This window comes from Prionailurus bengalensis, chromosome X (genome assembly GCF_016509475.1).
Source record: "Prionailurus bengalensis isolate Pbe53 chromosome X, Fcat_Pben_1.1_paternal_pri, whole genome shotgun sequence".
In the NCBI taxonomy this organism is placed as follows: Eukaryota; Metazoa; Chordata; class Mammalia; order Carnivora; family Felidae; genus Prionailurus; species Prionailurus bengalensis.
In genome coordinates, this window is record NC_057361.1 from 13,225,028 (window position 1) to 13,247,198 (window position 22,171).

The 22,171-nt window shown below is 44.2% G+C and overlaps 2 protein-coding genes across 5 annotated transcripts in view; one reads left to right on the forward strand and one right to left on the reverse strand.

Annotated features, from left to right (window-relative positions):
- The window catches only part of CTPS2 (CTP synthase 2), a 105,065-nt gene extending 92,082 nt beyond the window's left edge, over positions 1-12,983 (reverse strand). The window contains exons 1-3 of one of the 4 annotated variants that reach the window (XM_043570936.1): positions 12,553-12,983; positions 12,315-12,373; positions 2,470-2,674 (exon numbers count right to left, since the gene is read on the reverse strand). In XM_043570936.1, the coding sequence (XP_043426871.1) occupies positions 2,470-2,635 (166 nt within the window). In that variant the 5' untranslated portion in view covers positions 2,636-2,674; positions 12,315-12,373; positions 12,553-12,983. Of the gene's footprint in view, positions 1-2,469; positions 2,675-7,923; positions 8,338-8,416; positions 8,571-12,314; positions 12,374-12,552 lie in introns of those variants that run through there. The other 3 variants (XM_043570935.1, XM_043570934.1, XM_043570933.1) reach the window with 3 other exon arrangements.
- A 142-nt stretch (positions 12,984-13,125) lies between these two features.
- SYAP1 (synapse associated protein 1) overlaps positions 13,126-22,171 on the forward strand; it is a 30,551-nt gene continuing 21,505 nt past the window's right edge. The window contains exon 1 of the mRNA XM_043570937.1: positions 13,126-13,499. Within this exon, the coding sequence (XP_043426872.1) occupies positions 13,307-13,499 (193 nt within the window). The 5' untranslated portion in view covers positions 13,126-13,306. The remainder of the gene's footprint in view (positions 13,500-22,171) is intronic.

Genomic DNA, 22,171 nt, shown 5'->3' on the forward strand with positions numbered 1-22,171 from the left:
CCCTAAAACTTTAGTGACTTACAAAATGCTTATTGATTTCTCCCTTGAGTTACATGGGGGCTGTGGGGCAGTTGTGCGTCTACTCCGTCTCATTCCAGGACCCAGACCTACACGGGGCAGGCAATTCTCAGGGAGGAGAGCAGAAGCACCAAAGAGACAGAGCCAGATCATGCCACGGTACCGAAAATTTCTGCTTCAACAAGGCAGATGTCACATTCACTAATGTCTCCTAGGGAAAACTCTCTCGGGTTTACCCAGGACTAATAGGGTTCCCAGGGTTTGGACTTTCAGTTTCAAAACCACGAAAATTCCAAACAGACCTGGACGATTGAACCACCGTACATGACCAAAGTCCAAAGTCCAAAGTCAACGGGACAAGGAAATTTACTCCACAGAAGGAAGTTGTGTAATGGTTTCAAACAAAAATATAATCTACCATTGACTTCAATAAGTCACTCCACAGACAAAATGAAAATCAAAGAAATCCAAATTAGAACAATGAGATACTTTTAGTTTTGTTTTGTGTTTTGGTTTTCTGTCCGGTTAGTAAAGTTTAAAAAGAATAATATTCAGCAGGGATATAAAAATACAGGTCTTCTTATGCAGTTGATGTGTATATAAATTGGTGCAGATACACAGCCTTTATCAGAAAATTCTTGGAAACAAGATGGAAGTTGAAATTTGAAGTTTTTCAGATTATGGAAAGGTACTATAGAAAACTCTCCATATATTAGAAAGCACTTCAAATGCAAACACATTCCAAGTGAAATAAAGAATCAAACACATTCCAGGGGCACCTGGATGGCTCAGCCGGTTAAGCATCTGACCCTTGATTTCAGGTCAGGTCATGATCTTACAGTTCATGAGTTCGAGCCCTGCATCAGGCTCTGTGCTAACAGCGTGGAACCTGCTTGTGATTCATTCTCTCTCTCTTTCTCTCTCAAAATAAATAAATAAACCTTATTTTTTTAAAAAAAGAATCTAAACATATTCCAAGTAGAATAAAGACTAGAAATAGCCACACCTTTATGAAGATTTTTCAATTTTCAAAACTTTTGAAAAAAGACTATAAATAACCACAAACTTATGAAGAATTCTAAGAACTTTTTTGATTTTAGAGTTATAGATAAGGGATTATGAGCCTAAAAACCTTTGGTAATATACATCATATGCCAAAAGCCTGAAAAGCATATGTGACATCAAAAATTCTGCACACAGGGGCACCTGGGTGGCGCAGTCGGTTAAGCATCCGACTTCAGCCAGGTCACGATTTCGCGGTCCGGGAGTTTGAGCCCCGCGTCAGGCTCTGGGCTGAAGGCTCAGAGCCTGGAGCCTGTTTCCGATTCTGTGTTTCCCTCTCTCTCTGCCCCTCCCCCGTCCATGCTCTGCCTCTCTCTGTCCCAAAAATAAATAAACGTTGGAAAAAAAAAATTAAAAAAAAAATTCTGCACACAGGCATTTATGTTTAAAAAAATAAGACTTCAAGATTTCCATCACAGTGTTATTTATAATATCGATACACTGGAAATTATTTCCTATTATTGTACAGATTGTGTACAGCCTTTAAGAGTATAAAATATATATAAACGTCCACATTACACTGTTGTAAAAATTAGATTAAAAACTAGTGTGACTATAAGATCCAATTCATTTAAAGTTCAAAAAAAAGCAAAAGTAATGTCTGGAGTTAATCTTTACGATGTGTCAAAAAGTTTAGAGAACATTGATTAAGGAAGCATTTTCCTAATTGTTGAAAAATAACTCTGTTAATGCTCATCTATCCCTACTAGTAGGTTATGCAGCACGCAGTGTATTATGTAGTACATAATAAAAATAAGATGAAAAAGTAAAAAAAGAATAAAGCTAAAAAGAATAAGCAAAAGTAATCTATGGTGTTAGAAGACAGGATAGCAGTCACCTTGGTGGTTTCTGGTGGGGAAAGATGGAAGGGGCAAAGAGGGGTTTCTGTTTCTTGATCTGGGGGCCAGCTACACAGTATGTTCATCTTATCAAGTGGTACACTTACGATCTATGCACTTTCCTGCTCGCATGTGAAAAGTTTAAAAAGAAAGTATCTAGAGGCTCCTGGGTGGCTCAGTCGGTTAAGCAGCCGACTTTGGCCCAGGTCATGATCTCCCAGTTTGTGAGTTTGAGCCCCACATAGGGCTCTCTGCTGTCAGCACAGAGCCCACTTTGGATCCCCTGTCGCCCTCTCTGCCCCTCCCCTGCTCGTGTGCACTATCTCCCAAAAATAAATAAATAGTAAAAAAAAAGAAAGTATGTAAGTGCTAATATCTTTTAAAAAGTAATTGGCATATACACTCAAATGTCAACATTACTAATAGTTGCCCCAAGTGGTGGGAAATGGATGATTTTTATTTTCTTCATGACAGTCTATATTGTCAATATAACTGTCAATATGATCTATATATTGTCTGACTTCTCTTAACAATGAAACAACTCTCATACCGTGCTCATAAGGTGAAAAAGTGCCTGCATCGATGTTAATATAAGGGTCAATTTTGATGGCAGTGACTCGGAGTCCACATGATTTGAGAATCGTTCCAATGCTGCTCGCGATGATCCCTTTACCAATGCCTGAGATGACCCCTCCAGTGACCAGAATGTACTTCATTGGGAGATGAGTGGCTAGGTGCCAGCACCCAGATATAATCTGAAAGATAATAAAATTAAGGGTCAGGGAAGAGAAACATATTCTCAAACCAGTGAAGCAGGAGGGGGTTAAACCAGAATTTCAAAAGCAGACAGCATTTTTCCATATAAAGTAAATTTTTGAAACAAAATCTTATTTTCTCGGTTTTCCATTTTCGTCGATATGCAGGAAGCTGTGGAAACTTTCTGCAAGCAAAGTGGCTGGCTCCATTGCCCTGATTTTCCATTTACCCCAACTCTGTCACGTGAAAAACTCTTGCTTTTCATCACGAGAAACCAAATTTTCATGGAATTCAGAGGCATGGTAAAATTTTTGCTTAAGGTTTATTTATTTTTCAGAGAGAGAGAGAGACGGAGTGGGAGTGGGAGGGGGAGGGGAAAGCAAAGAGAGGGAGACACAGAATCCAAAGCAGGTTCCAGGCCTTGAGCTGTCAGCACACAGCCTGACGCAGGGCTCAAGCTCATGAACCACGAGATCATGACCTGAGCCGAAGTCGGACAATTAACCAACTGAGCCACCCACCTGCCCCAGAAGAGACAAGGACCTATAATCAAACTGATCTGTACTGATTGTATCTGGGCAAGTTACTAATCCCCTCTGTGCCTGTTTCTTTATCTGTGAAATAGGATAAAAGATACCAGTCCCAGGGCGCCCGAGTGGCTCAGTCAGTTAAGCATCCAATTCTTGGCTTCAGCTCAAGTCATGATCTCATGTTTTCGTGAGATCAAGCCCCACATCAGGCTCTGCACTGACAGCATGGAGGCTGCTTGGGATGCTCTCTCCCTCTCTCTCCACTCCCCCAACCCCACAAATAAATAAATAAACTTAAAAAAAAATAGCAGTTCCTTGGAGCATTATTCAGCACTAAAAAGGAATGAACTATCATGCCATGAAAATACATGGGGGAAACTGCCATGCATATTACCAAGCAAAAGAAGCCAATCTGAAAACGTTACATGCATCCTGTATGATTCCAACTATTTGACATTCTGGAAAGGGCAAAACTATGGAGAGAATAAAAATATCAGTGATTGCAGAGTTTAGGGGGAGGGAAGGATGAATACGCAGAGCACAGAGGATCTTTAGGGCAGTGAAACTGTTCTGTGTGATATTCTAATGGTGGATACACATCATTATGCATTTGTCCAAACCCACAGAATGTAAAACACCAAAAGCAAACGCCAATGTAGTCTAATGGACTTTGGATGATAATAATGTATCAATGTAGGTTCATCAGTTGTAACAAATGAACCACTCTGGTTCCAGATGTTGACAGTGGGGAAGGCTGTGCCTGTGGGGACAGGGGATATATGAGAACTCAGTGCTTACCGCTCAGTTTTGCTATGAACCTAAAATTGCTCAAAAACACGAAGTCTGTTTTCTTAAAAAAATCAATATTCAGGGGCGCCTGGGTGGCGCAGTCGGTTAGGCGTCCGACTTCAGCCGGGTCACGATCTCGCGGTCTGGGAGTTCGAGCCCCGCGTCAGGCTCTGGGCTGATGGCTCAGAGACTGGAGCCTGTTTCCGATTCTGTGTCTCCCTCTCTCTCTGTCCCTCCCCCGTTCATGCTCTGTCTCTCTCTGTCCCAAAAATAAATAAACGTTGAAAAAAAAAATGAAAAAAAAAATCAATATTCAAATAAACCAACATTTTCAAAAATCTCATAGGTGGTTGTGAGGATTGAATGAGCTATAAATTAGAGGTCAGCTGATGCTCATTCTGATTTTGTAATTTACTTTCAAAACAAACTATCATGATTTGAAGGTGTATAAGGTTATACCTCACTTCAGAGCTCTGAGTTCAATTTAAACTAGTCGACCATGGTCAAGGCAAGTAAACTGAAGCCATCCAAAATATACATGAAGCCATACAAAATACACTGAGCCCAGGTGGCTCAGTCAGTTAAGCATCTGACTCTTGATTTCGGCTCAGGTCATGATCTCACGGTTCGTGAGTTGAAGCCCTGCATCAGAGTCTGTGCTGATGGTGTGGAGCCTGCTTGGGATTCTCTCTCTCCCTCCCCCACTTCTCCTTCCCTGCCCCAAATAAATAAATAAACTTAAAAAAAGCATACAGATATAGATATATAGATATACACATACATATAAGTATATACTTTTATACACATATGTCCCATCCCAAATGGCTTCCCTAAGTCCCTGGACCTACCTTTGTCTACACACTACAGGTGATCACATCCAGTGCCATTGTTCCCCTTCCCTAGCCAGCTGGCATTCCATTGACTGCAGCTAAATTTAGCATAAAAGATTCACAATCAGTCCAAACCCAGAATGGTCCTCCTGTGGATCCACAATACATCTGAATATTCGCCTCTTTCCACTCCCACTGGCCCAGGTGGTCATTATAAGGGTAATTTCTTCACAGCTCTCCCTTACCCACTCCTCTGTTGATTTCTTCTGTTTTGATAAGTGCCCCTCCTCTAAAGTCAGACAGCCTGGGTTCAAATGTTCACTCTGTTATTTACAACTCTGACCCTGGGCAACTTTTTCAGCTTTTCTAAACCTTGAATTTCCCTACCTGTGCAGTCCACAGACATAATAATAGTGCCCGCGGTATACGGGCATGTGGGCATTTACAAAGAGAGTGCCCAAGTGCTCAATGAAAGTTAGCCGTTAGCATTTTTCACAGCACTCTGCTCACCATTCAATCAGCTCACAAGTGTTTATTAAATGTCTATTATGCTTGACATGTTCCCAGGTCCTGGGGCTATGGGGATGAACAAAAAGGCAAGACCCCTGCCCTCTTGGACTTCACCTTTCCTATGGGATTAAGGGGCAAATTGAAGCCAGCGTGCGTTTTGTCAGTTGAGAGGAAAGAATGAATACTAGAGGTCATATCGCCCCGAGCCGCAGCTGGACTAGGAACAGCAATCCAAGGAACCCGTAGGATTGCAACTCCATTCCCTTACAAGGAAAGACGTAATTACCAGGTGTACCTAATGAAATCTCCAACATAAACACAAAGTCAGAGGAAGGAGCACCCGAGCACCTGCTAGCATGATCTCATGGCATCCACCTTCTCAGGAGATCCCTGCCCCAAATCTTGCCCTTAAAATCCCTCACTTGCAAACCATTAGGGAGTTAGGAACTTTAGAGGATTAGCTCCCTGTTCTCCTAGGTAGCATCACACCAATAAATAGCCTATCTTCCTTTACTGCAAAAAGCTCAGTGTCAGTTTTTATTGGCTTGCTGGGCATGGGTTGAACAAAGTCTCATTTGGTTCTGGTACAAAATGAGCACTGCTGTAACTGTAACTTATACTTGCACTGTGACACTATTAAAATGACTTCCTGGGGTCCCTCTGTAGTTCAGGGCTCAGGTCATGAACTGGTGGTTCCTGGGTTCCAGCCCCCTGTCGGGCTCTGTGCTGACAGGTTGGAGCCTGCTTCAGACTCTGTGTCTCCCTCTCTGTCTGCCCCTCCCCTGCTTGCGCTCTGTCTCTCTCTCAAAACTAAATAAACATTAAAATATTTTTAAATAAAAATAAAAATAAATGACTTCCTATTTGTGAAAGTTAGCAAAATCAAAAAAATGCCATTGAAAACAAGAGTGCATTCATGTGAAGTCTCATTATGTGGTTGTCAAAAAGCCTAAGAATTTTTCATAAAAAAATTCCCTTATATACAAGGATATAAAATCGAATACATGATCTCAATTATATTTTTTAATGAAAACTTATCAAAAGTACCTCAAAAAGCTAAATTTTAATATTTAGGTGGTTGGGCTGTAGGCAATTACTACTTTTTTATATTTTCAAAGGCACAAGATAACCTTTTTTAAGCACATCAGATATTTTACAATGTTCTTCTTGAAAATGTAACTTAATATCGAAGAGACACCTACTCCTTTCGACTTGTAAGCAAGGCAGTAAGTTTGAAGCAAAGTTTTAAAACTGTAAGAAAAATCAGGCTCTTTAGGCTACTTCCCTGAATCTATATGTTCTTCACCATTTGAAGACTAAAGTTTTCATTTACTTTTTTTTTTTAATATGCAGTGAACGGAACTGTTTGTAAAACAGTTTGTAAAACAGGAGTGTGTAGAGCTGCTCTGTCTGCTGTCCAATAAAAACATTACAGGAACCACCGTGTAACTTTAAATTTAGTAGTAGTAGCCGATTTAAAAAGTAAAAAGAAATAGATGAAGTTAATTTAACAATATCTTACTCAACCCAATGTATCCAAAATAGTATCATTTTAACATATAATCAATATCAGAATTCATTAGTGAGGTATTTTACAACCCTTTTTTTTTTTTTGTACTAGTCTTCAAAATTTGGTACTTCGAGCACATCTCAATTCAGACTCGCCATATTTCCAATGCTCAAGAGCCACACGTGGCCAGTGGCTGCCACACTGGACAGTTGCAGGCCTTGAAGCACCAAGACACACCTTCTCAGTGACAGCCATTTAAAACGTATTAGTCACAAACAAGAGTACTTCCTGAATGATCCCATTTTATTAAGTTCTAAAGCAGGCAAAACTAAGCTATTATAGAAATCAGGCAGGTTGGGGGGGGTGGATTGACTGGAAAGGGGCACGAGGGAACTTTCTGGGGTGATGTAAATGGTTTACGTCAAAGTTGGGGTAGCGATCACACGGGTGTATAATTTGTCAAATCCCTGATCTGCACCCTTAAAATGGGTGCATTTCGTTGCATATAAATTACACATCAGATCCGTAAAAACTGCTGCAAAAAGAAAGCTATTTTGTAACAGCTGCGTACTTAGCCACAGTGCGCCCTTAGCAGCTATTCTGGGGAAAATGCTAGGGTCGTTGTTTAAGGAGTGCACCAGGCGGGGGAGGGGACAGAAAGGCCATTTCACTCCACGCGGGGCTTCACTTCCGCCAACGCCATCTCGGGGCTCTCCCGGCTCCCGAGGCCAGGGAGAAATGGGGCCCGGGGCGCAGCCTGCCCCTGCGCCCCCTTCCGAGGCCCGTGCCGGGAGAAGCGCACCCAGGGGACGCGACGCTCGGGAGGCCGGATCGCGGGGCCGCCGCACGGCAGGTTCCGACGGCACTGGGCGCGGGCAGGGCAGCCCCGGCCCCCGCCCGTCCGCCGTCCGCCGGCAGTCTGCGTGCGCGGGGTGCGGGGACGCGCCTGGCTGCCGGCCCCTCTCGGCTCGGCGCGGGCGCCATCGGCGAGCGGACAAAGGCGCCCGGCCCCACGTGCGCGCCGGGGCTGGGGGCTCGGAGGCCCTGGGGGTTCGGGGAAGGTCCGGGAGGGGGGTTACCTGCGGCGGTGGTGGTGGCGCCGGGAGGGTGGCCAGTAGGGACGGCGCGCTCCGCCCCGCGGCGGGCCCGCGCTCACCTGTAGGGCTGGGGAAGGGGCCGCCGCTAGGGGTGTCCCTTGTCGCCACCGGGTCCTTCCCGCTGCCCGCGCGGGCCTCGGGGTGCGCGGCGCCCTCCTCGCCCACCTTTCCCTCTCCTCCTGCTGCCGGCCCCGCTGACTCACGCTGGTGAGCTTGGGGTTTGCACCCGCGTTTGTGCAATGTTCCAAAACAAGCACCTAAAAAGTGACTCCTCAGGCACAGACAGCTTCCCGCCACCCTCCGCCCTGGATGCACTTGGCCCCAGGCCTCGTTCAGCCCGGGGACTGCTCCTCCCCTCCGTGGCTCACTTAGCAGAGAGGCACTTCGGAAGCGCGGGTGAACGCCACGTTCCCGGCGAGCCCCTGCCTCTAGGCAAGGCGACACCCTGGCTTGGGTCCTCCCGTCCAGTTCTCACCACTGTGAAGAGCTTCACGCTGTCACAAACGTTTGTGGAACCCTTACTGCACTCCAGGAACTGCAGGAACGCTAAGAAGAGGACGCAAATAAAACTCGATTCCTGCCTTTGAGGGGCTTGCAGTCTGGACGCAGCTCGACACGTCTATTGAAATCATTAAAGTTCCTTGGGGCGCCAGGCTGGGTGGAGCCTGCGACTCCCGATCTGGGGATTGTAGGTCCCAGCCCCGTGTTGCGTGTTGCGATTACTTAAGAATACAATTTTGGGGACTCCTGAGTGTCTCAGTGGTTAAGCGTGGGACTTCGGCTCAGGTCATGAACTCACGATCCTGAGTTCGAGCCCTGCACAAGGCTCTGGGCTGACTGCTCAGAGCCTGGAGCCTGGTTGGGGTTCTCAGTATCACTCTCTCTGCCCCACCCCCACTCGCCCTCTGTCTCTCTCTCTCAAAAATAATAAACATTTTTTAAAGTTTTAAATAAAATATTTAATAAAACAAATCAGTAAAGTTCCTCAAACAGTACTAGTGAAGGGGAGAGGGGGCGAAGCTGGGTTGGGAAAGGACAATCAGGGCTTCCAGACTGTTTAATAAGAGTATTTGGAGGATTTCTGGCGCCTGAGTGGCTCAGTCCGTTGAGCTTCGGACTTGGGCTCAGGTCATGATCTCGAGGTCCATGGGTTCGAGCTCTGCATCAGGCTCTGTGCTGACAGCTCAGAGCCTGGATCCTGCTTTGGATTCTGTTTCCCTCTCTGTCTGCCCCTCCCCCACTTGTGCTCTCTCTCCCTCTCTCTCTCTCTCTCTCTCTCTCTCTCTCTCAAAAATAAACATAAAAAATATTTTTTAAAAAGTGTTTGGAGGCTGGCTGGGGCTGGGAGAGGACACACGTTTTTAAGGCAAAGGGAGGAACACAAACCGCTGAAGGAGAAAGGATCTAACTGAACAATAGAAGGGATGGGAATTGAGATAGAAGAGTTAGGAAAGTGGTGAAAATTGTGAATAACCAGCGAGAGTCACTAGAGTGCCAAGTGAGACAAGTGTCATTGAAGACCTAGAGGAGTCATAACCACTGTTGCATAACGGTGGCCAGCTATGATTTTGCCAGCTATATAGGTAGATCTATAAATATGGATATTTATGATTAAAGCAGTTTGTGGGCTGAGTAGAGGGAAAAAGAGTGGGGCAGTTAAGGGCCTGAGAGAATCTGATTATGGTAATGCACTAAGAGTCTAGTCCATGCAGGGAAGGACTGACAGCAATGTGGAGCTGACAGACTAGGAGAAAGAAAAGAGAACTGAAGACAAAGGGACTATGGGAATAAGGGAGCTGGCACATTGTCACCAGAGTGTGGGGTTGGCATTGGAGACTTCAAAGGGTAAGTAATTCCAGGAGATGATACAGTTTAGGGTCTGACAGCTAAAATAGAGTCAAATGAGATGGGCACCACTGAAATTGGACCTAGCACCCACCAGGCCGGTGCGTGGGACAGTGAGGGCTTTGAACTTGGATGAGCCAATGGAGGCCAAGAAACCAAATCCTCAGCGAATGTGGATGAGTGATCCCAAAGCTAATAGATGACAGGACAGCAACAAGGATGGTTGGAGGGTTGCATGGCAAAAATTAGATGAGTTTCAAAGCAAAGGGGAGTTTCTCTCCACCAAGGATGACAGAGTAGTGTCAAGGAAGAAGCAGGAAGGAGCTAGGGACGGTGATGTCACCTTCTGGAAAAATAAACAGAGGCTCCACTCAGTAGGAACTGTATGGAAGCCCGAAGTCTTCATGAAAGCCAATAAATACATTTTTTGAAAAGGAGGAAACACCTTTGAAGGCTGGAGGCATGGAGAGGTTTGTTATGAAACAAGTCTCCCAGAGGATCCTGTGGAAAGAACATTTATGAAATGGGTTGACATCAATGGTGATACTTACCTGCCACATATGTAAGACTTCCTTCCACATTTCAATACTTCATTCCCTTTTTATAACCAGGACAATTACTATGATCCCCTTTCTATAATGAATAACCTGAGGCTTAGAGATGTGAAGTTTCCTGACCAAAGGTACATTAGTTAATATGAGTGGCAAAGTCACTGTAAAACATTTACCCCCAAAGCCAGATTCTTCACCACAAGATGTGGGGTCTTATCCTTATCTTAGTCTATTCATCTATGTAGCTAACAGATAAAAGATATTTTGTGAATACAAAGGGATTACTATGATAACTACTGTATTATTAATCCAAAATTGTGTGTGGGGGGGAGTGGATCTAGCAGAAAAACAGATTTGATAAGAGGATTCAGATTGACTGATTTGGGTGGGACGAAAATATCCTCATTCAACAAGTGTTTATTAATGGCCTACTACCAGCATAGCAATAAGGATAAAAAAGAGATGATAAAGAAGTCTGCCATTAAGTAGATGGCTCATGCTCTTTTACAGTCTTTTTATTTTGAAGGATTCTACCTTTCAGAACAATTGTAAAACTGTCTGTTCCCTGGGAAACACAGCCTTCACTGTGGTTTTGGGTGCACCTGGAGATAAAGCAAAAGTGAAGTGGAATAGGCTGGGACCTACCTCTGCTTACTGAAAGCCCACCCCCGCCCCTGGCAGTATATTTTTGCAGGTGAAGAAACTTGAAGGGCAGAAAGGACAAATAACAAGTCAAGGTTATTCATTTAGTAGATGGTGAAGTTAGAATCTTCATTCCTGTAAGCTCCTGACTGAAATTCTAGGCTCATTTCTATCATACTTGAACCAAATCAAATATCCCTTCTCAATAAAGTGTTGACCACCTTCAGGTTCTCACTGACACAAATCCTAGAAAACACTGGTCCTAAGAGGTCTGACTCTAAAAACAGGCTGGAATGTCATTAATGCCACTGAATTGTACCTTTAAAAATAGTTAAAATGGCAGATTTTTTAATATATATTTTATTGCTATTTAAAAAATTAATAGAGTAATATACCAAAAACCATTGAATTGTATACTTTAAACACATTAATTACGTAGTATGTGAATTATATCTCAATAAAGCTGTTTGGGTTTATTAAGCTAAAGTCCTGGACCTGAATTGTAAATATACCTCAGGCTGGAAAACTGGAGAGCAGGGAAATCAGAATCATAATCTATCACAATGTGTCCCCAAGTATTCACACAAGTTACTCTTTTCAAAATGGTGGGAGGAGGAATCATGGGTGTCCTTTGCCAACGGATTGCTTGAGACTGTGCTTGTGAAATATGTTCATGAATTGTTTGGAGGGGTAGTTGTTTACTTGACTCGTTTTTTTGTTTATTTACATGTTATTATGGGAAAAAATAAAAGTATAGAGCAGCAGACATAAAGTATAATCACCAGCTTGGACAACTGCCAATCCCTGGACAGGCTTGTTTCACCTATATCCCTACCCATTTCCCCCCATCCTGTATTAATTTGAAGCAAATGCCAGACATCCTATCATTTCATTGGTAAATATCTCAGTCCAACTCTCTAAAATATAAAAACTCCTTTAAATACACACAATACTACCACCATAATTTAAAGATTAACAATCTCTATGTCCATCAACACATAAATGGATAAACAAACAGTGGTATGGGGCACCTGGGTGGCTCAGTTAAGCATCTGACTCTTGATTTCTGCTCAGGTCATGATCTTATGGTTCATGGGTTGGAGCCCCACATCGGGCTCCATGCTGACAACACAGAGCCTGCTTGGGATTCTTTTTCTCTCTCTCCCTCTCTTTCTCAAAATAAATAAATATTCAGCCTTTTTTAACACAGCCTTTTGTTAAGGCAGAATTTTAAGAAAATTCTGACACATGCCACAACATGAATGACCTCAAGGGCATTTGCTAACTGAAATAAGGCAGTCACAAAAAAGACAAATACGGTATAATTCTACTTACATGAAGTTCCTGGAGTAGTCACACTCATAAGAGACAAATAAATTGGTGAGTGCCAGGGGCTGGTGGGAGGAAAGAATGGGGAGTTGTTTAATGCATTTTGCAACTCACAGAGGTCTGGAGATAGTTGCACAACAATGTGAATGCACTTAACGCTACTAAACTGTACACTTAAAAATGGTTAAGATGATACATTTTATGTGTATTCTACAATTAAAATTTTAATGTGACGATTCCTTACTTTCATCAGCTATCCATTGCTCAAATTTCCAATTCTTATAAACGTCATACTTTTTCTCCCAATGTTTGCTTGAATTAGTATCCAAATAAAATCCACTGGTTGTCATGGGTTATGTCTCTAAATTCATTTCTAACCTATAGGTTCCCCTTCCCCTCTGTTGCAATTTATTTGAAGAAACAAGGTCGTTTGTCCTGTGGTTTCTCACAGCTTAGATTCTGCTGCCCGCATCCCATGGGGTCCTCTAACGCTTTCCTTAGTCTGCTGTATTCTCTGTAAATTGGTCGTTGGACCTAGAGGCCCTGGGCCAATTTTGATTCGGACTCAGAAAGGAACTAAAGACCTCCATTTCTGCGTGGACGGCCCAGCGTGGCCTGACAAAGCGAGGCTGAGCCAGCGGCCAAGCTGCTTAGAGTGACAAAGACCCGTTTACACGGCAGGGTCAGTCACCTAGAAACGCTGGGAAGGAGGAGAGACGACAGGGCGGGACTACGCTGGGAAAAACCTTTGTCCGCTTTCCACGCACGTCATAAAGTTACTGAAATAAACAGCCCACGGGGGCGGGGCCTTTGGTGGAAGTGACGCACGCGCGGCCGGCGGCGGAGCTGCCATAGAGACTGGGAGACGGATAGACAAGCTGCTCGCGGGTCGCATTTCTGGCCATCTCCCCGGGAGACAAGCGTTGTGGAGTCGCTAGCCGGCGGTGCTAGTTAGGGTCTCCGGTGACCCGGACCGCGGTAGCGGCACCGCGGGCGGGATGTTCCGGAGTTTGAGCAGTTGGTTTGGCTTGGAGCAGCCGGCGGCGGGTGGCCGGCAATCTGAGGGAGACAGGCAGCTGGAGGGAGACGCTCCACCCCAGAACTGCTCCGAAGCGGTGACCGAGTCGGTGGAGGGGGAGCCGCAGCAAGCGGGGGACCAGGAACTCCTTCACCAGGCGAAAGGCCTCGGCAGTGAGTCTCTTCCAGCCCTCGGGACCAGAGAGTGTAGGGGGATGCCCGCTCCCTCCTCTTGACGCCCGGGGCGCAGGCCCAACTGCTTGGGGGGTGTGGAGCGGGTGGAATGGGAGGAAGGTGTGTCTGTGGGTCCTCTTGGGACGGGAAAGGTTGGTGAGGATCTGGGCAAGGCTGGAGCTTCATCCAGCAGTCAGATTGTGGGCAAGTTCCTGGTGACAGGTCACCGCCTTACGAGGTGTGTAAACATTGGGAGCCAGGGCCTCCGCAAAGCGGTGTGGCTCGACGTCTTTAGGTTTGACAGGGAATCTTTTTTATTCATTTCTTGAGCTTTCACCTCCACACCCCCCACCCCCAGGACGGGGGGCGTTGGGGAGCTTAAGTCGGTTGGAAAAGTGCCCTTTTGCGTCTGTAGCGCCGAGTGTGTTGTCTGAAATAAATTGCGGGAAGAGTTACCGAAGGCGTCCCTCAGGCTGGTTTAGGTGCAGCGGAATTTTTTTTTTAAGGCGGGAAAGTAGTTGTCGATTATTGTCTGGGATGCAGGTTTCAGTACCGGATGGCTTGTGGACGATTTCTCATTTAATCTGTTAAACACCTCTGTGAGTTGGGAGAACAAGTCTGCAGTTACTGGCTCAAAGCTATGGCAAATGGTAGAAGTGGAATTTGAACCCAGGTCTGTCTCATTTGAAAGGCCGTACCCTTTGCGAGCCACAGTCTAGTTACGGAGGACAGTGAAAGTAGTAGGCTTGAAAAATAAACACATCGCTCTGGTAATTCTGATTCTGGAGACCTTGGCGGGCTTAAATGATCAAAGAAAACATCCTTGAGAAGGTGAGTCCTAAAGCAGGTGGCACTACAAGTGACAGAACTGTGGCAAAGGTAGATAGTAAATTTGGCAAGCATTTTTAAAGAATCTGCTAAAAGGCAAGAAGAGCATAGGGGAGGGTGGAGTCTGAAAGTGGAGAAACACATGTTAGAATAAGAAAGGCGCTAAACCGGCCACCTGGGTAAGCATCTTGATTTCAGCTCAGGTCCTGATCTCATAGTTTGTGAGTTCAAGCCCCGAGTCAGGCTCTTTGCTGACAGGAAGGAGCCTACTTGGGATTCTCTCTCTCTCTCTCTCTCTCTCTCTCTCTCTCTCCCCCCCCCCTTCCCTGGCTCATGCTTATCCTCTCTTGTTCTCTCTTTCTTTCTCATAAATTAATACATGAACATTAAAAGAAGAAAGAAAGGCTGTAACATTCAAAAAGCTTGGGGGAAGGGGCACGGAAACAGATCTAATGTACAATCATGGCAGTACAGAACCTCAGCTCAAGGCCCCCAAACAGTGCACAAGAGAAATAAAACCAAGTGCTGTACAACAAAATCTCTAAAGAGGGAATAACTGTTTCCTGTGTAGAAAATTGAGGAGAAACGAGCTTGCCATTTTCAAAAGATGTCAGATGAATTGGACTAGAACTAGAAAGGCTATGTTAGGTAGTTGAGATGGATACAAGTGGGACCATGTTAGGAAAAGCAGGGTATGGGTGTTTACTCCATTTCATACAACATAGCCATTTTCATTGATCTTCAGGGAACTAGCAAAAGTCACTTCTGGGGTGTCTGGGTGGCTCAGTTGGTTAAGCCTCCAACTTGGGCTCAGGTCATGATCTCATGGTTTGTGAGTTCAAGCCCCACATCGAGTTCTCTGCTGCAGCGCACAGCTAGCTTTGAATCCTGTCTCCCTCTCTCTCTGCTCTTCCCCCGCATGTTCTCTCTCAAAAATAAATAAACATTTTTTTAAAAGTCACTTTTTGGGGTGCCTGGGTGGTGCAGTCGGTTAAGCGTCCGACTTCAGCCAGGTCACGATCTCGCGGTCCGTGAGTTCAAGCCCCGCGTCGGGCTCTGGGCTGATGGCTCAGAGCCTGGAGCCTGCTTCCGATTCTGTGTCTCCCTCTCTCTCTGCCCCTCCCCGGTTCATGCTGTCTCTCTCTGTCCCAAAAATAAATAAAAACATTGAAAAAAAAATTTTTAAAAAAAAGTCACTTTTTTTTTTTTGAAAGTAATCTCTACACCCAACTTGGGGCTTGAACTCTCAACTCTGAGATCAAGAGTCACATGCTGGGAGCGCCTGGATGGTTCAGTTGGTTAAGCGTCTGACTCTTGTACCCAAAGGATACAGGAGTGCTGATGCATAGGGGCACATGTACCCCAATGTTTATAGCAGCACTTTCAACAACAGCCGAATGATGGAAAGAGCCTAAATGTCCATCAACTGATGAATGGATAAAGAAATTGTGGTTTATATACACAATGGAATATTACTTGATAATGAGAAGGAATGAAATCTGGCCTTTTGTAGCAATGTGGATGGAACTGGAGAGTGTTATGCTAAGTGAAGTAAGTCATACAGAGAAAGACAGATACCATATGTTTTCACTCATATGTGGATCTTGAGAAACTTAAGACTGTGGGGGAGGGGAAGGGGAAAAAATAGTTACAATCAGGGAGAGAGGGAGGCAAACCATAAGAGACTCTGAAATACAGAGAACAAACAGGAATGATGGGAAGGGGGGGGAGAGGGGAAAATGGGTGATGGGCATTGAGGAGGGCACTTGTTGGGATGAGCACTGGCTGTTGTATGGAAGTCAATTTGACAATAAATTATATTAAAAACAGTGAGGACTTTATCATCAACTTGAAACTTCATGTTTGTATTTAGTAACAAAGTCCTGAATATTCTAAAATAGATTTATTTTCAATATGGATGTCTACTTTGGAGCCTAATGCTCCCACCTCTTTCTTTCCTCACCAGACTCTTGGTGTTTGGGGAAGCTAAGGTTAGCTGGAAGTACTACCATGAATCTACCCAAATGGGAGTTAGGCTCAGAGATGTTTTAATTTCATGTTTGTTTGGTTTTTTTTTTTTTAAGTTTATTTATTTTGAGAGGGAAAGAGTAGGGGAGGGGCAGAGAACGAGGAAGACAGAATCCCAATTTCCCCACCCACACGCACATTGCAAATGTCGTTTCCAAATAAGAGAGCTCTTTTGGTTCTGAAATTTATGTGATTTTAAAAATATGTAAAGGTTCTTGTTTACACACAAACCTTCAGAAAGATAAGAGAGATGATCAGATATTTTCTTATTTCTACGTACTGATCCTAAAAGGTATGTTGTCTTTAAAAAGACTCATCTTTTAAAAACTGAAATTAGGGGCACCTGGGTGGCTCAGTCCATTAAGTGTCAGACTCTTTATTTCAGCTCAGGTCATGATCTCCAGGTTCATGGGATCCAGCGAAGAGTCTGCTTGGGATTTTCTCTCCCTCTCTCTGCCCCTCTCCCACTCTCTCCTGTTTTTCTCTCTCAAATAAATAAACTTTTTTTTTAAAAAAAACTGAAGTTATGGGGCGGCTGGGTGGCTCAGTCGGTTGAGCATCCGACTTCAGCTCAGGTCATGATCTCATGGTTCGTGGGTTCAAGCCCCTCATCGGGCTCCATGCTGACAGCTCAGAGCCTGGAGCCTGCTTTGGATTCTGTGTCTCCCTCTCTCTCTGTCCCTCCCCCATTTGTGCTCTGTCTCTCTCTCAAAAATAAAATAAAAATATTTTTAAAAATAAATAAAATAAAATAAATAATAAAAAACCTGAAGTTAAACACCTCTGAGCCTGACAACCACTGAATAGATTCATTTCTTTAGCCTTTTAAAATCTACACGGACTCTCCTGGGAGCCCCATTTGTTCTGTAAACATTTGTTGAGTGCCTGCCTTCAGGGCTGGACTCTAAATACTTCTGGTTCATGGTAATCTATTTGTAAATGTAGGCAACTCACCAGTTACAAGTGGTGGACACCCAGGCCTACATTCCATTCCGTCACCTAAAACCAAACCTTCCCATCCTTGGTCCTCCCTCCTGATAAACTCCAGCCTCCTAGGATCACCTGCTTCAGAAGGAGACAGTTGATAAGGGAACTCACTCACTGAAAAGCTCCTCCCAACCTCCCTGAAGGCCTCATGCCTCAAAGTAACTTATTATTCAGTACAAACTGGTTGTTTGGTTTTTGTTGAAGTCGACCAAATTGAAGGTTTATCTGTACTTTTTTTTTTAAGAAATTTTTTTTATGTTTTTATTTTATTTTTGAGAAAGAGACACAGTGAGAGCAGGGGAAGGGCAGAGAGAGAAGGAGATAGAATCAGAAGCAGCCTCTAGGCTCCGAGCTGTTAGCACAGAGCCCGACTAGCACAGAGCCCGACGTGGGGCCCGAAATCACGAACCATGAGATCATGACCTGAACCGAAGTCGGACGCCCAACCGACTGAGCCACCCCGGCGCCCCTGTACTTTTTTTTTTTTTTAAAGAAAAGTCCATACCTCTGAGAACGTTCAATACATGAGTCGTTTGCATAAACAAGTGGGAGAGTGGCCAAAAATGAGCTTTGGCTTTTTCAAAACCATCCCTAAGGTCAGTCCATGCCCAGAAATGGAGGAAGGGCCATCGTCTCTTCTCCTTTGAAAAGTACTATTAGTAGGGGGTGCCTGGGTGGCTCAGTCAGTTAAGCATCTGACTCCATTTTGGCTCAGGTCATGATGTCATGGTTCAGTTGGTGAGTTTGAGCCTTACATTAGGCTCTGCACTGACAGCGCAGAGCCTGCTTGGGATTCTTTCTCCACCCCTCCCCTGTTCTCTCTCTGTCTCTCTCTGTCTCTCTCAAAAGTAAATAAACTTTTTTTAAAAAAAGAAAAAAGCTATTAATATTTGCAGTGGAACTATGTTAATTAGGCTATCCTCTTTTTCTATAGGGAAAGTACATTTCAAGTTCTAGGTGCCTAACTTGCTTAGTGTACGACTAAAAGGGCTCCAAAAATTAGTGTGTATATAGGAAAATAAACGTCTGCTTTGATACAGAAATAAAATAACCAATTCACTGCTGATGACAAACTCTGGCTTACCATGAAGAGGACAGTACAAATGGTCAAGAGCTTGGATCCCATGGCTTATGATCAATACTAAACAGAACTGGGATTTTGGCTTGAAGAAGAAACTTAGGGGCATTGCTCAAAATTCTGAAAGTTTTTTTTCATAGAGAAGTCATTTTATGGTAGTTAAAAGGACAGATCTAAGTCTGAGAGGTAGGAATGACAAGGCAAATGAAAAGATTTCCTAATTAGAGGGGGATAACAGTAATAATTGGCTACCCGTGGAAGTCACATGCTCCCTATCCCTAGAAGTGGGGCTACCTGGATAAGAGGTTCAATTGGGTAACCTCTAAAGTCCTCCAACATGAAGGTTCTAAAATTTTATGAAATAAAGTATTTTTGAAAAATTAGCCAGCGCCTTAAGAATATTAATTTTCTAAAGCTTTGCCTTAGAAATCACTATCTGCTCATTTTCTTTCCTGTTCTAGCAGCAAGCAAACTCTACCTTCTTCTCTTTCTTCTGATAATTTTAATGCCTTTTCTAACCTTTGAGAACCTTCCCACTTTATCTTTTTTTTTTTATGTTTATTTATTTTTGAGAGGGAGAGACAGAATGCGAGCAGGGGAGGGGCAGAGAGAGAGGGAGACAAAAATCTGAAGCAGGCTCCAGGCTCTGAGCTATCAGCATAGAGCCTGATGTGGGGCTTGAACTCACAAATTGTGAGATCATGACCTGAGCCAAAGTTGGACGTTTAACCAATTGAGCCACTCCGCGCCCCCCACTTTATCTTTATCATTCCATTTAGTTCTTCAAGCCCTTGTCACTTGCTCATCTGACATGAGGCAGTGTGGGATTTGGGGCACAAGCTTGCCAGTTAGAAGCAGATAGCCTGTGTTTGAGTTTTCTGTACTATTGTCTTTATTGTGATATCAGTTGCAAATTACAGAAAAGTCAGCTGCAAATTACGGAAAATCTAACAGAGGCTTAATAAAACCACCTTGATTGTGTTGGAAGTCCCCAAGACCACCCCCAGCTTTGATAAGCTCCCACCAAAACTGGGGTTGTTTTGCCAAGGAGGAAGGGAATAGGCATTGGCTAGGCCATCAGCAGAGTCTGCCACTATCTTAATGGGCAAATCATTTATCCTCTGTGAGGATAAATCATCCCAGGATGATTATGAGTCTAAAATGAAGGTAAAATGACTGCTTTCAGTGTTTGAAATTTGCCCCCTCCTTTCATAAGGTTGCTTAGTCTTGCTCACTGGACACATTTTATTTAGTCTTCCTTTTCATTGGTTGCTGCTTCATTTGAGACCTTCTCTTTATGCCTGTGTTCTCGAAATGGACATTGTACTCCTATTACTTCCTGTTAACTCTTATCTTAGTCTCAACTTTTTCTAACCATGTAGTTAAAACTCTTTAACTTGGTGTCAGCCGATAAGTTAATTTGCAAAACTAATAAGCCACTTCTCATCTTTATGAGCTTTCTTACCTGAAAATCTCCTATCATGCTTTCCCATGCCCCTCCTCCCTCTGACTTCACAATCCAGACCACTCTCTAATTACTCTCTTCTCTGAGTGCTTCTGTTTCATGATTATTCTTGCTCCTCTTGTCTTTGAGCCTTTTATTTGGTTGGAAATGGGCATTCCTTGAGGGCGACAACTATACTTTCTCCAGTGTTCTCTGTGTCAGTGTACCGTACCTCATTAAAATCTAAGAATTGAGATATTTATGCTAAAATACCAGATTTTATTTATTTATGTATTTTAAATGTTTATTTTGGAAAGAGAGAGCAAGCAGGGGAGGAACAGAGAGAAGGCGAGAGAGGATCTGAAGCAGGCTCTGCACTGACAGCAGCGAGCCCAATGCAGGCCTCAAAACTCGCGAACCACGAGGTCACAACCAGAGCCGAAGTCAAACACTCAACCAGCTGAGCCACCCAGGTGCCCCTAAAATACCAGTTTTTTGTTGTTGTTGTTGTTGTTGTTTTTTAGTGTTGATTTATTTTTGAGACAGAGCCTGACTGGGGAAGGGTCAGAGAGAGGGAGACACAGAATCCAAAGCAGGCTCCAGGCTCTGAGCAGTTAGCACAGTGCCCGATGTGGGGCTTGAACTCACGGACCATGAGATCATGACCTGAGCCGAAGTTGGACACTTAACCAACTGAGCCACCCAGGCGCCCCTAAAATACCAGTTTTTAAATGGCAGTACTCCTTGGACTAGAAATGATGATTCTTTTTTTTTTTTTTTTTAAGTTTTATTTATTTTGAGAGACAGAGCAAGAGAATGTCTGTGTTGGAGAGTGGCAGAGAGAGAGGGAGGGAGAATCCAAAGCAGTCTCTGCACTGTCAATGCAGAGCCTGATGCCGGGATGTTGGGCTCAAAGTCATGAATCATGAGATCATGACCTAAGTCGAAACCAAGAATCGAAAGCTCAACTGACTGAGCCACCCAGGCGCCCCATAAAAATAATGATTCTAATTAAAAACATTTTCCTGAGGGCTGCCTAGGTGGCTCAGGGCCGCCTAGGTGGCTCAGTCGGTTGAGTGTCCAACTTCGGTTTGGGTCATGATCTTGAGGTTCACAGGTTCGAGCCCCGTGTTGGTCTCTGTGCTGACAGCTCAGAGCCTGGAGTCTGCTTCAGATTCTGGTCTCCCTCTATCTCTGCCCCTCCCGCTTTGCGCTTTGTCTATTTCTCTCCCCAAAATAAACATCAAAAAAATTTTTTTAACATTTTCCTGAGAGAAAATCTTAAAAGGAACCCTGCTCTTTTAGAACTTCAGATTTCTTTGACTCTCTGCAAAAAATATTATTACAAAATAATCTGGCTGTCTACCCAATTTATTGTGAATAGACTAATCATAACCAAACAGAAATGAGGGACTTCGCTAAAACCCTTCCCTAAAACTTACTATGTTGCCCCCCATTTGTCCATTCAACAAGGACTTATTGGTCACTCACTGGGGATACAGTGGTGAATCAGACAGCCTTGGTCCCTGCCCCAGTGGAACTTAGGATGGGCCCTGAGTCTGTCTGGGAAGACAGATCCACCAAGTAATCAATAGAGTGTCATGAATATTGTTGGTTGGGCAACACAGGTGCTGAGGGAACACATCTCAGGAGCTCCTACTCCAGTCAAGGAGCCAGGGAACATTTCCTGAGAAGTGATATGTAAGTGGAGATGCACAGTATATGCAGAGTTAAGCCAGATAAAAAGAGGGAAGATAAAGGTGTTTCAAACCTAGGAATAATGTATCTGAAACCTCCTTGGAGATACTCAAGAATTTCTTGGGATCATGTGAATGTAGAATAGGAGGGGGAAGAATGGTGAGAAGACCATAGGCAAGTAGTGTCCCGTTTTATAGTCACAATGGGGTGTTGACATCATGGACAGGTGAATGCCACCAGACGCAATGGGAGAAAGTAGACTCTTTATGGTAAAGGCTATGGAAAGTGGAAGAGAAGGTCATTCAGATGGGGAGATAGTACTGCTGCTCCCAGGTAGTGGTACAAGTTACCTGATTCTCTGGAAGTGATACCAGCCACCAGTGAGGATTTAATCTGGTGTGCCAAGCTCCCTTTGCCATTCTTATCTGGGTTTTCTCCCTGAGTGTTGTAAGAGTCAACCCACCTGCCCCTCAGCAAGTGCAAGTAGCAGAGGCAAGAGTGCCCTAACTTAGAGAGTATCTCCCACTAGATGAGATTGGAAGGCAGTGGCCCAGGAGCATCCCCCAGCGGGTCCAGCTTCAGGACCTGCCTGAGGTTGCTTCCCGCAGC